The 14,239-nt window shown below is 37.7% G+C and overlaps 1 protein-coding gene across 1 annotated transcript; it reads left to right on the top strand.

Annotated features, from left to right (window-relative positions):
* Nucleotides 1–2,947: 2,947 nt before the first annotated feature.
* On the top strand, nucleotides 2,948–11,478 carry txlng (taxilin gamma). The gene is made up of 9 exons (XM_063012662.1): nucleotides 2,948–3,007; nucleotides 5,759–6,005; nucleotides 6,519–6,610; nucleotides 6,737–6,907; nucleotides 7,012–7,206; nucleotides 8,200–8,319; nucleotides 8,718–8,885; nucleotides 8,972–9,067; nucleotides 10,017–11,478. Exons 1-9 carry the CDS (start codon nucleotides 2,957–2,959, stop codon nucleotides 10,332–10,334), a joined length of 1,458 nt encoding a protein of 485 aa, XP_062868732.1. The 5' UTR covers nucleotides 2,948–2,956; the 3' UTR covers nucleotides 10,335–11,478.
* The last annotated feature ends 2,761 nt before the right edge of the window (nucleotides 11,479–14,239 follow it).

Here is a 14,239-nt window from a genome sequence, read left to right as displayed (position 1 = left end):
CAACACTCATGCAGCCCAAGACCATGACGCTACCACCACCATGCTTGACTGTAGGCAAGATACAGTTGTCTTGGTACTTCTCACCAGGGCACCGCCACACATGCTGGACACCATCTGAGCCAAACAAGTTTATCTTGGTCTCGTCAGACCACAGGGCATTCCCGTAATCCATGTTCTTGGACTGCTTGTCTTCAGCAAACTGTTTGCAGGCTTTCTTGTGCGTCAGCTTCCTTCTGGGATGACGACCATGCAGACCGAGTTGATGCAGTGTGCGGCGTATGGTCTGAGCACTGACAGGCTGACCTCCCACGTCTTCAACCTCTGCAGCAATGCTGGCAGCACTCATGTGTCTATTTTTTAAAGCCAACCTCTGGATATGACACCGAACACGTGGACTCAACTTCTTTGGTCGACCCTGGCGAAGCCTGTTCCGAGTGGAACCTGTCCTGGAAAATCGCTGTATGACCTTGGCCACCATGCTGTAGCTCAGTTTCAGGGTGTTAGCAATCTTCTTATAGCCCAGGCCATCTTTGTGGAGAGCAACAATTCTATTTCTCACATCCTCAGAGAGTTCTTTGCCATGAGGTGCCATGTTGAATATCCAGTGGCCAGTATGAGAGAATTGTACCCAAAACACCAAATTTAACAGCCCTGCTCCCCATTTACACCTGGGACCTTGACACATGACACCAGGGAGGGACAACGACACATTTGGGCACAATTTGGACATGTTCACTGTGGGGTGTACTCACTTATGTTGCCAGCTATTTAGACATTAATGGCTGTGTGTTGAGTTATTTTCAGAAGACAGTAAATCTACACTGCTATACAAGCTGTACACTGACTACTCTAAGTTATATCCAAGTTTCATGTCTATAGTGTTGTCCCATGAAAAGATATAATGAAATATTTGCAGAAATGTGAGGGGTGTACTCACTTTTGTGATACACTGTAATTTTTGTTCATACTTCTGATTACATTTTACGTAAAAAGGTTTAATACTTTTAAAATTCTCGTTTTACATTTCACAGCTATGTAAGCCAACATAGTCTAAACAAAGGTTACATGACTGTAAATTTACAGTCAACAAATTTTCTCCTCCAAAGTCTGGTGCCAACTGTACATTGATGAATCCATAATTTCCTAATAATGTTAACAAAATGTAATTTTCTAAAAATTTCTTAGAAGGAGTCTCAAAAGTCATGACAGAAATATCCCAAAAATACAGCCACAGCAATAACCACAGACATGAGTTAGCATAGTGTGTACAAAAATGATAACATTTTGGCATGTTTTGTTGTGTGTTTTTTTTTTTTTAAGTTTAAAAAGGGCTTAAATTCACTTGGTTAAAAAAGCAGTACTGTATCTGTGTGGCCTGCTGGTTTCGGCAATCTCTAAAAGTAAGTTAATATAGAGTGAGTCAAAGTAATTAACCAGCTTTAAAACACTTTGTCACTTTAGACTAGCTTAGTACTTACAGAGATATTAAGAAGTGGTTCTTTTATATTGTCTTACATTTTTCTACATTGTGCCTCCTCACTGACATCTGTTTTTACTTTTACAATACAGGTATTTTACTCTCATGTAGTTCTGTATTCTTCCATTACAGGATAGTGCTAAAAGCAGAATGCCAATTTAACCACTAACTGGTAAAAGAACCATCAAAAGAGAGCTATAGGTCAAACTTTTGAATGTTAGTATTTTGCTGTCCAAAGTGTCGTCTGTGTTTTGCATAAGGTGCACCCTGTTAAAGAAATGATTTAGGGAAAATCAAATTTACACAAATTTTCCATTCATGGGGAATGTAGTCATGCAGGGAAATGCAAAGTGTGGTGAACAAAATTAGCTTCATTTATGATGCATTAAAGTTAGGACAGGGACTCAGTTAACAAATAAAGGAATTTAATGAATTACGCAAATTGCATGGCAAATCTTTTACACACTTATCTTAAATTGCATCTGGCTAAGTAATATCATTTCTTAGCCAAATATCATACCAAACAGGTAAAGACATTGTCATTTAATTAGAATTATTGACATGTAATAAACTTAATTAAAAAAAGTGAAAAGTGTACATTAAAACTTACTAAAAATCTCTTCCACAAAGTAGAGCTGACTCTGACCATTCATGCACAGACTGTGTCTACATTACCTTCCCATCAGAACTTATCTCTTTCTGGATGGTGCCAGGTGTTGGAGGGGACTTATTATGGAAATCAGCCTCAATACCATAAAAGTAGTAATATAATATAATACTGTATAATATAATATAGCAGAACCGTTACATTCATTTCGAAGACATCCATGAAATCAGAGGAGTAAAATCTCTTTCACTATATTGTTAGTCATGATTTTGGGTGTATGGGTGGGAGTTAAGCACACAGCAAATAATTTATTATCCATGTCAGATTAAACAAAGGTACATATTAAAGTAGAAGTTTGCTAAAGGTGAGGCTGACATCACATTTTCAAATCCTATAAGATGTCTACCTTACTGATGCTTTTGTGGCTAAATGAAAGTGTATCCCCACAGTCATGTTCAAACATCTAATGAAAAGCATTTTAAAAAGACTGAGCTGAACTAGTAACTAAAGGAGTTATACGTCAGTGGACACAGTGTTGTCCACAAACGTTTTTGCCATCAGTACATTTAGTATAATTTTATAAACGTTAGCGGGTGACAGCTGTGCATTCACGGGTTATAATTCGACATTTTTTAAATGCGTAAACATTAAAGCAACTAAAACGTGCACTTAAACAGAGGTAAACAGTCCATTGCTTCAAAAAATGAACCTGTTGCGGTTAGGCGTTCCAAATCCCACACAACATTACTAAATAGCATGCTAAATAGGTGCACTAGTAACAGCCTGGTTATAAACTATTTAGTAAGTAGTTTGTGGTTTGAGACGCGGCCGCAGTCACGCAATTATTTTTCTTCTTCGTGTTTCGTCACAACATGGCGACTTGCTCAGGCGCCAGGGTCGATTTAAACACTGAAAACATTCAGGTAATAGCGTTTCTAATTTAACAGCGTTATTTCTGTATACATTGCCTGGGAAATGAACAGTTTGTCTTATATTTGTATAGTATTTTCACTCAGATAAACCGAGCTGAGGACATATTTAGGTACCTAAAGGAGGCAGCAGGAGTTCCGAACAGCAGCACGGGTTTTATTTACGAAGGAAGTACTCTAGCTAGGCTAACGGCTAACCACTCACACAAGCTGCACTCATAAATAAAATATAAGGTTTATAATTCAGCCGTAACATATTTCATTATTGCGTGTTATTATTGCAAGCTCGCGTGTAGAATGCGTTTTAAATATATGAAACTAACACAGTTTTGGTGGTTACGCATCATGAACATTAGCTGGTTAGCCTGTTAAGAGGCGTCAGATTAGTTCCCCTAAAAGTTTGCTAGCCTGTGCTACCTTCGCGTGCTCCATAAATGTTCCCGTACAGTTTTTACATTTTTATTCTTTTACTCACACAATCGTAATTACTTTGTAATCCTTCGAACATTTCCATTTATCGTAAATTTGGTAATAATTAATGCAACAAGCGTTAACATGTTAATAAGACCACACACTTGTTCTACGACTGTATTTTACCAACTTTTTTGTCAACTGAAATTTACTTCATTTTTTTATATTTCTACTGTGCTGGTAGAATTTAGATTCACACGTTTACAATATGAATAAGATTAAACGGATCAAGAATAACACATATAAAAGCGACTATTTCTAAAAGAAAGAAATAAAATAATTATTTGTCACTAACTTTTTAAACGTTCCTTTCTCATCATAATGAAGTAATAGAGGCCAGCAACAAGTAGGGAACTCTGAGGTGAGTGTAGTGTTAGATGCTTCCACTTTATGCAGTTGCCAGGTTGGAAACTCGAATTTACGACAATTTAGTAGCACATGAAGAGAGCACAAAGCCTGGGTGGCGTGTTTGTACTTGCGGTTCCGGTCTGCCACCGGTTTTAAGGTACAAAGCTAAATGAACTACTGTATAATGTTAACTCAGCGTGATCTGTTCGCCTTTTTAATCAGTTGTGTTGTAATAGAATGTTGTCTTATGTAGTACTGATATTCACTGATTTTGTACTAATTCGCACTAATGTACTTGATGTAAACTGCGGACCTGATCTCGAACTGAACTTGTGATCACTTGTGCTTTTGTTGGATTAACCTCAATATGACAATCGAAAGATTTTTTTTAAAAGCCCAACAGACTGTTTAAAAGCTCAGTATGAAATCATTCTGTTAAATCTGTGTATAAAGCTGTCAGTAGCGGTGTGACTGTAGACTTGGTGCGCAATATGGTATTAAATAAACGCAAGTGTTGATATTTCGTAAAGAAAACTGTCACACGCTGCGGTTTTTCAGATGATTTTGTTTCCTTGTATGTTCACTGTTTAGTGGAATTCAGCTACACTTGTTCCATGTGGCGGGTGTTGGTGTTGCTGTAAAGCACGTGGTTAATCCTCCAGAACTGATCTCAGTTTATGATGATCTGATGATCTCAGTTCAGTGTTCTAGTCAGATTCCTGCACAAATAAATCTGATTCTGTAACAGCGATCAGACTTGAACAGCCACAAACTGATAGCATGTGAGGTTTATTTGATTTCGCGGATTTTACGAGCTGTAATCATTTGCGACATGTTATAAACCTGCTCTGCAAAACAACACTGAGAAACTGAAGTGTGGAAGTGTGCTGCGTTTCTCTGCTTCACTGTAAAACCCTGTACTTTGTTCAGCACTATTTATTTATTTCAGGATTTTAACATCATGTTTTACACACTTTGGTTACATTAATGACAGGAACGGTAGTTGCTTGTTACATAAGTTCACAGGTTTAAAGTGAAACAGTCACAGTTTTGTATCTCCAATTCACCTCACTTGCATGTCTTTGGACTGTGGGAGGAAACCGAAGCTCCCGGATGAAACCCATGCAAACACGGTTGCTCAGTGGGTAGTACTGTCACCTCACAGCAAGAAAGTCCTGGGTTCGATCCCCAGGTGGGGCGGTCTGGGTCCTTTCTGTGTGGAGTTTGCATGTTTTAAAAGTACATTTTAATAATAATTATATGTAACATTTTTTCAATACAATTTTTGACATTTCTTCACTGTATCTGTTGCTATGTAATATATAAAATATATAAATATTAAACATACTGTGTATCATTATACAGTATATACAGAAAAATTAAGAAAACTATTAAAGATAACTATTAAAGTTAAAGCTGTTAAAAAGAAGAATTTTTGATTTGTTAAGTCTCTTCAATCTTTATTTAACTGCCAAAAGTAGAAAGAAAAGATTTTAAATGTTTTTACTGATCTACTTGCCCTGCACAGGCTGAGATCTTCCCAAATTCCCTGAATCTTTACACGATGTTATCATGGTGAAAGATTAAATTATTTGCAATCTTGCATTGAGAAATGTTTTTTGAACTAATTGTCTATTCTTTTCTGAAGTTTTGGACACAGCGATGAGCCATGACCCATCATTGCCAGTAAAGACTCCTTTATCTGCTACCAGTTCCCAGGCTTATTGTGTAATGCTCTAATATGAATATTTTCAACTCTTATGTTGCCTGTGTTCCAACTTTTCTTTGAAGTGTGTCACAGACATCAAATTCTAAATGTGTTTAAGATTACAAAATACAGACAATTATTTAGTGTGTTTTACAAAATATATTGTACAAAAATGTACGCAGCAACATTCTACATATTTTGTACATTTTTTTTATTAGTTCGGGGCTAATATGATGGAAACGACTGGTGTGTGTGGAATGAAGGTTACTCGTGGCCTTGTGGAGGGAAGCAGTTCCCCTCCAGCCCCCTCTAAAGATAACCTTGAAGAGTTTGAGGGACTGCTTAAAACCTGCAGCAGCAATGAGACCAGAGGGGAGACACCTGGAAGAGAAGACTGCCAAATCGACCCCCTTGATGGAGAACTGGACTCAAGTGGAGATCAGAACAAGGACCAAAAGACATTTGGTGGGTACTCTCATCCAGTCATATTGTTTAAGTTGAAATATTGCTTGAATGTCTTACTTTGATGATGTAAAAATTGACATAAATACTTGTGTTGTAAGTGCTTCAGGACAGTAAGATTCAAAGGAGTCCAAATAAAAATCAATCCCAATAGTTTGCAATACAGAAAGTAAGGGATCAGTAGAAGTCTGTCTATTATTAAATTTTCAGCGTTCACACCAGCAAATGACAATGTGACAGGCTACCATTGATTTTACCCATGAAAGGCCAGCATGGAGTCGCAAAACAAACGACAAGAGACACATAGATAGAGCGACCTGTGACAGGGAGTTCTGATGTCAAAAGACAGCAGGGATGAAAGGCAGTATTAGGCTGTCAATACAGAAAAGTTTTGTGATGTAGGAATTGACTTATATGGATTTGTGAGCTAGGCATTTAAATATTTGAGTACCTGTTGTATATACATTTGTGTAATTTCACTAATACTAATCGTAATATATAATCATTTTGTCACAGGAAAAGAGGTGCTGTTACTGATGCAAGCTCTTCACACCCTAGCAACTCCTGAGGAAAAACTAGCTGCACTTTGCAAGAAGTATGCTGACCTGGTAAGTGTCTGTGGCATTAAATACGCAGAAATGCTCTGGCTGCATGCTAGCGTAATAGTGGAAGTTTATTAGCAATAATAGACAGGGGTTCATATGCTGAGAAACATGATCAGATCTCATTAACAGTTGGAAGAAAGTCGCAACATGCAGAAACAAGTTAAGGTGCTGCAGAAGAAGCAGACGCAGGTCCTTAAGGAGAAGATTCATCTTCAAAGTGAACACAGCAAGGCTATTTTAGCTCGCAGTAAGCTGGAAAGCCTTTGCAGAGAACTACAGCGACACAACAAAAACCTGAAGGTGAACTGTCCTTTATTGCCATTCATGGCTAGCAATGGACCTGACTGAAGTGTCTAAATATCATATAGGTTTAAGCTCTACAGCCTCTTTGCTTTGTTTGGTAGGAGGAGAATGCTCAGAGATTCAGAGAATATGAGGAGAGACGGAAGGAAGCGACGCTTCATTTTCAGATGACACTTAACGAGATTGAAGCGCAGATGGAGCAACACAACACCCACAACACCAAGCTGAGGCAGGAGAACGTGGAGCTGGCTGAGAAACTTAAAAAGCTCATTGAGCAGTATGAGCTCCGGGAGGAGGTGAGGAATGCTAATCTGTGTGCAAATCTTTTTCAGCAATCTGCATTTCTAGCCATAGGGTGGGGGGGAGCAACTTCACAGTGATGCTCATGGGTTTGGAATGGACATTGGTAAGCACTTGTTTAAAAAAATCATGTTTGATATAGCTAGGTTACCTTGATCACCTTAAAGTCAATAAGTAATAAACTAAATATAAAATATGGGTCAATGCCTTAAAGCCACTCAAAAGGCACCAATGCTTGAATTTGTGCATGGTTGTCTTAGGCTTGTGTTTGGTGGCTTGTCTTTGGTGGCTTGTCTATGAAAACCCATTTTTGAATCTTCTGACTGATAGCTCAAAGCATTACCCACTAGGCTAATTTGCATTTAGCAAACGCTTTGACTTAGTCATGAGCAATTGAGGGCTAAGGCCCTTGCTCTTGCTCTAACCGTGGCAACGTGGCAGTGGTGAGGCTTGAACCGAAAATCCAGTATCGGAACCTAATCACTGAGCTACCACTGTATAAATAGCTAATCCAAGTAACCAGAATACACCAATCATTACATACCGTTGGCTGTGTAGTGTATTACTGGTTAGTGTATACTTCTGAAGTCACTGGTTAGTGTACTGAGCTCTAAATTTTAGGTCTTTAAATAATGGTTTAGTGGGGTGGCACAGTGGCTCGGTGGGTAGCACTGTCGCCTCATAGCAAGAAGGTCCCGGGTTTGATTCCCAGGTGGAGCGGCCTGGGTCCTTTCTGTATGGCGTTCCCCTTGGAGCTCTGGTTTCCTCCCACAGTCTAAAAACATGCAAGTGAGGTGAACTGGAGATCCAAAATAGTCCATGACTGTGTTTGACATTAAAAACTTGAACTGATGAATCTTATGTAACCAGTAACTACCATGAATGTAACCAAAGTGTGTAAAACATAATGTTAAAACCCTAATAAATAAATAATAATGCCATTATTGTTTCATAAATTAAAAACAATGATTTGATGCTTTTTGTTTTAGCACATTGACAAGGTGTTCAAGCACAAGGAACTTCAGCAGCAGCTGGTTGATGCAAAGCTTCAGAGGACCGCTGAGCTTATGAGAGAGGTTGAGGAGAAGCAACAGCGAGAGAGAGAACTCGTAAGTAAAATAGACTAGGGGCACTATAGCACTTTTTTATTTTTTTATTTACCTATTACATCTGTAAACACCACTGATTTGTTTTTGTTTTTAAAAAAAAGGTTAAGACGATAATTTAGGCTTATTGGAAGTCTAATAAATTAACACAAGCCGTGTTGATTTAAACACAACCATTATGATTTAACAAAGGTTTAATAAACAGAACAGAATGGGCTGAGGGTTTTTTGTAAGCAAAAAATTGAGGCAAAATTCCAACTTTGCTGAACAAAAATGTTTGGGAGGAAATTTTGGTTTAAAAAAAGTTAAATTATTCTTGGAATAGAAAATAGACTCTTCAATATTTTTTTTGCTGCACATCCTTGTCAGTCACCAACATCTAGTTTCTGTTCATTCCTCAGCTTCTGAAAGATGCGACAGAATCTAGACACAAATGTGAGCTCATGAAGGAGCAGGAGCTTCAGCTGAAGCAGCAGCTTTCTCTCTACATGGACAAATTTGAAGAGTTTCAGACGACTCTTGCTAAGAGCAACGAAGTATTCACCTCCTTCAGACAGGAGATGGAGAAAGTAAGTAGTATGTTTCTAACATGCTTTTTAGAGTTGTGCAGATTTGTAATATAACGACTCTTACTGTTTATTGCTTCATTACACAGATGACCAAGAAAATTAAAAAGTTGGAGAAGGAGACCACTCTTTGGAGGACCAAATGGGAGACCAATAATCAGACCTTACTGCAGATGGCTGAAGAGGTGAGAAAACTACAGTGTCTAGTCAAGACTAGCAGATCTATAGAATAGATCTATCTATTATACAATATTAATGAAGCTAGTCTCACTGGTATGATATAATTTTAAATTAAATGATTCTATACAGAGTTATTTTACTGTGATAAGTGATAAGGTACAGATGAGTTTTAGCTGACCAGTGTTAGGGTGCTGTTTAAATGGGAAATGTTTTTGTCTTTGTCAGCTCTAACGTTTACATTTACACTTGCAACATTTACTGGACACTTATCCAAAGCGACTTACAATATCACTGAATACAATTCAAGCAATTAGGGGTTAGGGGCCTTGGTCAGGTGCCCAACAGTGACAGTGATTGGGCTTTAACCAGTAGCTTTATGATTACTAGACCAGTACCTAACCACTGAGCTACCACTGCCCCTAACCTCCCAGCATGCTCTCATACTGGGTGCACTGTGTAATAATAAAATATTATATTGGATACTGTCTAGACTCCAAACTGGTCGAAGGTGAGGAAGCCATGTAGCAGAAGTCGTGCCTTCAGACTCAGAAATGAGCTGAGATGTCAGTCTCACATTCCTGTTCTATAGAGTCTCTCAGCAGCGTCTCAGTCTATATTATTTAATGTCTTAATGTAATAAAATGTTGTAACGTATTGATCAATGGTATTGGTAGATCGGATTATTAAGGTCCAATTTAATTGTCGTACTTGTCCTAATGTGTTATGGTGTTTACATAATCACTTGAATGTTATACCTTATAATCAGATAATGGATGTATCATTAGTGTACATGTAAACGCATGTGGGGAGATATAGACAGGTTGTCCAGCAGCTTGCAGTCAGCTTACTATGATCTGCTCACAACATATTGACTAAATTAACCCTGGCAGCATAACTGATTAAGCTGTAACTAAGATCAGTTGTATATTTATTGCTTGTTGGCACATTTCTCAGAAAACGGTGAGCGACAAACAGTTCAAGGCCCTCCAAGGAAAACTAGAGCGTCTTGAAAAGCTGTGCCGAGCCCTGCAGAGGGAACGTAATGATCTGAGCCAGAAACTGGGAGCCCTCCAGGGTCCAGCCAAAGATCCTGCAGAGGAGGGGACAGGGCCTCCGGACCCACAGCCAGAGGAAGCTTTTAGCCACCCTACGCATGGAGGGATGGATGGAGAGGTAGAAGGACAGATGGAGTGTTTGGTCCCTGAGACAGAGAGGCTCGGGTTGCAACCAGACGACGAGGAGTCGACCAGAGAGCAGCTACATGATGACTGAGCCAGGCCCACTAAGGGCTGCTTTGTTTTGTGGAGGTATATATATTTTTGTGTAATAGTTCTCATAATTAAGACTAAATCATTATTTAGTATAAATACTGCTCTGTACATTGGTGATTGGCTTAATGAGCACTTTTTACTCGCCTTTTCTACTGCATCTGTATTTTCTTAGGATATTTGTCATGTGGTCCAGCAGTGGCTACAACTTTAACGCTCTGTATGCTATTTTTTCATTTATTTTGTTAAGGCTTTTCATTTTCGCAAATCTGTGTCCTGATTTGGAATTTGTATTTTTATGATTGTTGCTATTGAATCTGGCTTCTAGGATTAAAATAAATGGATTCAGATACATATAATGATCGACATTTTGACCTCATCATGTAGTTAACTGACTAACTAACTGTGTCCAGGTAACAATGCAATTGCTGGATGTTTGTTTTGCTTTGATCTGTAGACCTTGGAGCTTTCAGTCTGATTTAGGTAATATAGGATTTCATTTCTATAAGTCTTAGGTTTCATAGGTTTCAGCCCCCTGTTATTCCATATTGATATATTGTCTGTATTTTTCAAAGTGGGATTTTAGCAATTAAGGGCTAATTAGATTTTTTATAACAAGGCTGCTTTCAACAGATTATGTGAAAGGTCGGGATTAGTGGCATTAGCTGTAGTTTACAGAGGGCATTTTTATCATGTTTGAAGTTTTTCATTTAATATCCTTACTCTGAAACGTACCAGGCATTCTTAACAACTGCAAGAACTCTTTGTGTGCGAAATACAAAGCATTTTTCCTTCAAAACTTGACAAAGATGTAGCAGGTGTAGAAATACATGGTGGTAAACATGTAAGGTTACTTACAGTCGTTTGTATGCTACAAATTGAAAATTGATTTGTGTGTGTGACACTAAAAGCCACTTTGGAAGATTCTTTTGCGCTCCTATGTTGTCATGGATCCCAGTCGCAAGCCATATTCCTCATGTATTTAAAAATGGTATGAAAACTAAATCATAAGATATATGCAGATATTTAAGAACCAAGTCTGAATTGACCATATTCTTGTAATCACAACATTTTGTTTGTTTTGTACCTTCATATGTAAATTAAGGAAAACTTCTTTTTTAAATACATTCAATATCTGTGCATTCTAATATTTCTAGATTACTTTGTATTTCTGGTATTTTGTTTGCAATTGGGCCCATCAATACCATAATGGCACACATTGGCGTTTTATTGGAGGTTTGGCTTTAACAAGAAAGCGAGGGCGTTACAGGGTCAAGTAAAAGTGTTAAAACAATGTTTAAAAAGTTAGACATAACTTAGTATTACATTTTTAAATTCACTATAGCATCGTTTGCATTTGGAAACATGCACATTAATGACACCACCATATACAATATATTTACTATTAACATGCATATTGTTATTCCCCTTGCATACACTCACTGGCTACTAAAAAACATCATACAGAAATGGCTAGGATCCCCATTTGTCACACTTTTGCTGCAGATTGTCAGCCGCAAAATCGCTCTGTGACTCTCCTGTCCTACCACATGCCAAAGCTGCTTTATTGGATTTAGATCTGGTAATCAGGGGGGCCATTAAAGAGCTTATTTATTTTAAAATCAGATACATTTTGTATCTTGACATAGCACATTATTATGCTGGAGGTCATCTTTATAAAATGAATAAATTGTAATCATAAAAGGTTGCATATGATCAGCAACAATCCTCAGATAGGCTTGGACATTTAAACAATGCTGGATTGATATTACCACTTGATCATCATTATTGACCATTATTCATTTTAACATCAATCAAGTTATCAAGTTGTGCAGGGTGGATTTGTCCTTAAAGTGAAATGCCAAAACTACATTTAATATAGTACTGATAGTTTTATTAAATATTAATAAACTAATTTTATCAGATTCTTGCACTGCAGAGAAATAATGGCAGCAGAGGATTCTACCTTAACTTCAAAACGAACTGTGACATCTTTAATTATTTGTTGTCTGACCTTTTTCTCCCTCTCAAAATTCCTGTAATGAACAAGAATAAAATATACTTAAAGCATTAGTTTGCATTTTTAGGGACATTATTGGCATTCATCCTAAAACTCTCAATGATAAGTGTTGTTTTCATAACTGGAAAAACTGCAACTCGAAACAAAGTTCTGTGTGTACTGGAAATGAAATCCGTTAAAGATTCATGAATATGTTTAAAACTTAAAATACCACTTTATACTCGTAAGCTGTTATATTCTTTTATTCACAGATTATTATGCGGTTTTGAATGATTGTGTTTTGCTCTGCTTTCAAAGCGTTCACTGATTTAAACGAAGGAAGTTCTGTCGGTAATGGCTGATGCATTAGTGCGTCCCTAAATGCACACTGAAATCAATGGGAACAGTGATGATTTTATCAATGCTGAACATGTCCTTCTGAACATAGCCGTGCAAACATACAGTAGTGAAGAGCATTGTAGATTTTTCCAACAATGTGAAGAGTGGCGAAATAAACTAATGAATGTAAACATGTCACTTAACTTACCAGTCTTATGCTTGATTATGCAAACAGCTTTGTCTGCTTGTACCACCTTGCTAACGGGACAGTCCCTCAGGTTTACAACAACCAACCCACAGTAACATTCCATGAATAAATTAGTCTGTATTTATAATATGTGATCTTATTGGCTCACATTTTAGCGGCAATTGAACACTATATGACCATGACTGTTGACACCCAACACCTTCCAAAACCATCTACCTTCCTTTCCTTTGTTTCTTTAGCAGCGTCCACTTTGGAGAATTTATAGATTTATCTTCATTTAGCCACAAAAGTGAAAGTTGAAAGATACTGAACTGCCTGTTCAAATTGACAAATCCAATTCATCCCAAAGGTGCTGGATGGGTTTGAGGTCAGGGCTATATGCATGCCAGTGAAGTTATTCCATCCCAAACTTTGCAACTATTTCTTTAGAAAGGTCATTTTCTAAACAGGGGCTCCATTACATCCAAAAACTGGAATGTTATTGCTTGCATTAGCTTTATACTGGAATTATGGAGTCTTGCTCATACCAATAAAGGCAGCTCAATACCAATTGTTCCTTATAAACCACCTTAAGATTACGATAGCCAAATTATGTGTTTCTTGGCCATTTGGCCACCCAGATTTGTCAGAAACTTTATCGCACCTGATGAGGTTTCCACAGCTCCAGGATCCAGTACCACTGTACTTTACATCAGTCTAGCTGATGCTCAGCATTGGATGTCTGGGATGTAGTGGTCCTGTTCTAAGAGCATTTGTGGACAGCTGTTTCTTGAGCCAGATGTTGCTCCTGGAAATTTTTCACAACACATTAACAGTAATGATAACCACTGGATCCTCTCCGTGCCATGTTGAAAGTGTCCATGTTATTTGTGCTTGGAGGTAAAAGGTGTGTCTACATACTTTTGGTCATGTAGTGTAAATGCATACTTGCACTTTGAATGTTTTATTGGCTTTTTATTTTTAAATTGACTCTGAAGTAATTGACAGATGGTGACTGATCCCACCGCCTAAGTTAAATTTTTCAAATGTGAATGTGCTTGACCTGAAGCTAAGATGTTTTATACTTTGGTACCTTTGGTTTCTATTCATCAGTTACAATGCAGACAATGTAGGATGGTGTTTGGAACCGTTTGAACTTCTTTCCTTTGCCATTGTCCCTGTTTCATTCTCAGGTTATGCAAGAAATCTACCTCCACAGGTGAGAATTACTGTGAAAGGTTAATGGCAGCAATGTTCTGAAAATGTTTGCTTTCTCCCATAACCAAATCTGTCTCTGAGATATAATCTTGTAGCTCTGTCCTGCTTTTCAATAAAATGTTTTGTAGATTTTCCTTTTCTTTGTCAGTGTTTTTTGTAAATACTA

The sequence above is a fragment of the Trichomycterus rosablanca genome, chromosome 17 (assembly GCF_030014385.1).
Source record: "Trichomycterus rosablanca isolate fTriRos1 chromosome 17, fTriRos1.hap1, whole genome shotgun sequence".
Classification (NCBI taxonomy): Eukaryota; Metazoa; Chordata; class Actinopteri; order Siluriformes; family Trichomycteridae; genus Trichomycterus; species Trichomycterus rosablanca.
The sequence above is the reverse complement of the archived record's forward strand: the minus strand, read 5'-3'. Positions and strand labels throughout refer to the sequence as shown.

What these genes read in the sequence shown, in the direction of transcription:
- txlng (XM_063012662.1), top strand. Translation starts at nt 2,957, where the DNA reads ATGGCGACTTGCTCAGGCGCCAGGGTCGATTTAAACACTGAAAACATT. An exon ending in CAAGGACCAAAAGACATTTG is followed by an intron (nt 6,006 to 6,518) that starts GTGGGTACTCTC and finishes ATTTTGTCACAG; the next exon opens with GAAAAGAGGTGCTGTTACTG. An exon ending in AGTATGAGCTCCGGGAGGAG is followed by an intron (nt 7,207 to 8,199) that starts GTGAGGAATGCT and finishes TTTTTGTTTTAG; the next exon opens with CACATTGACAAGGTGTTCAA.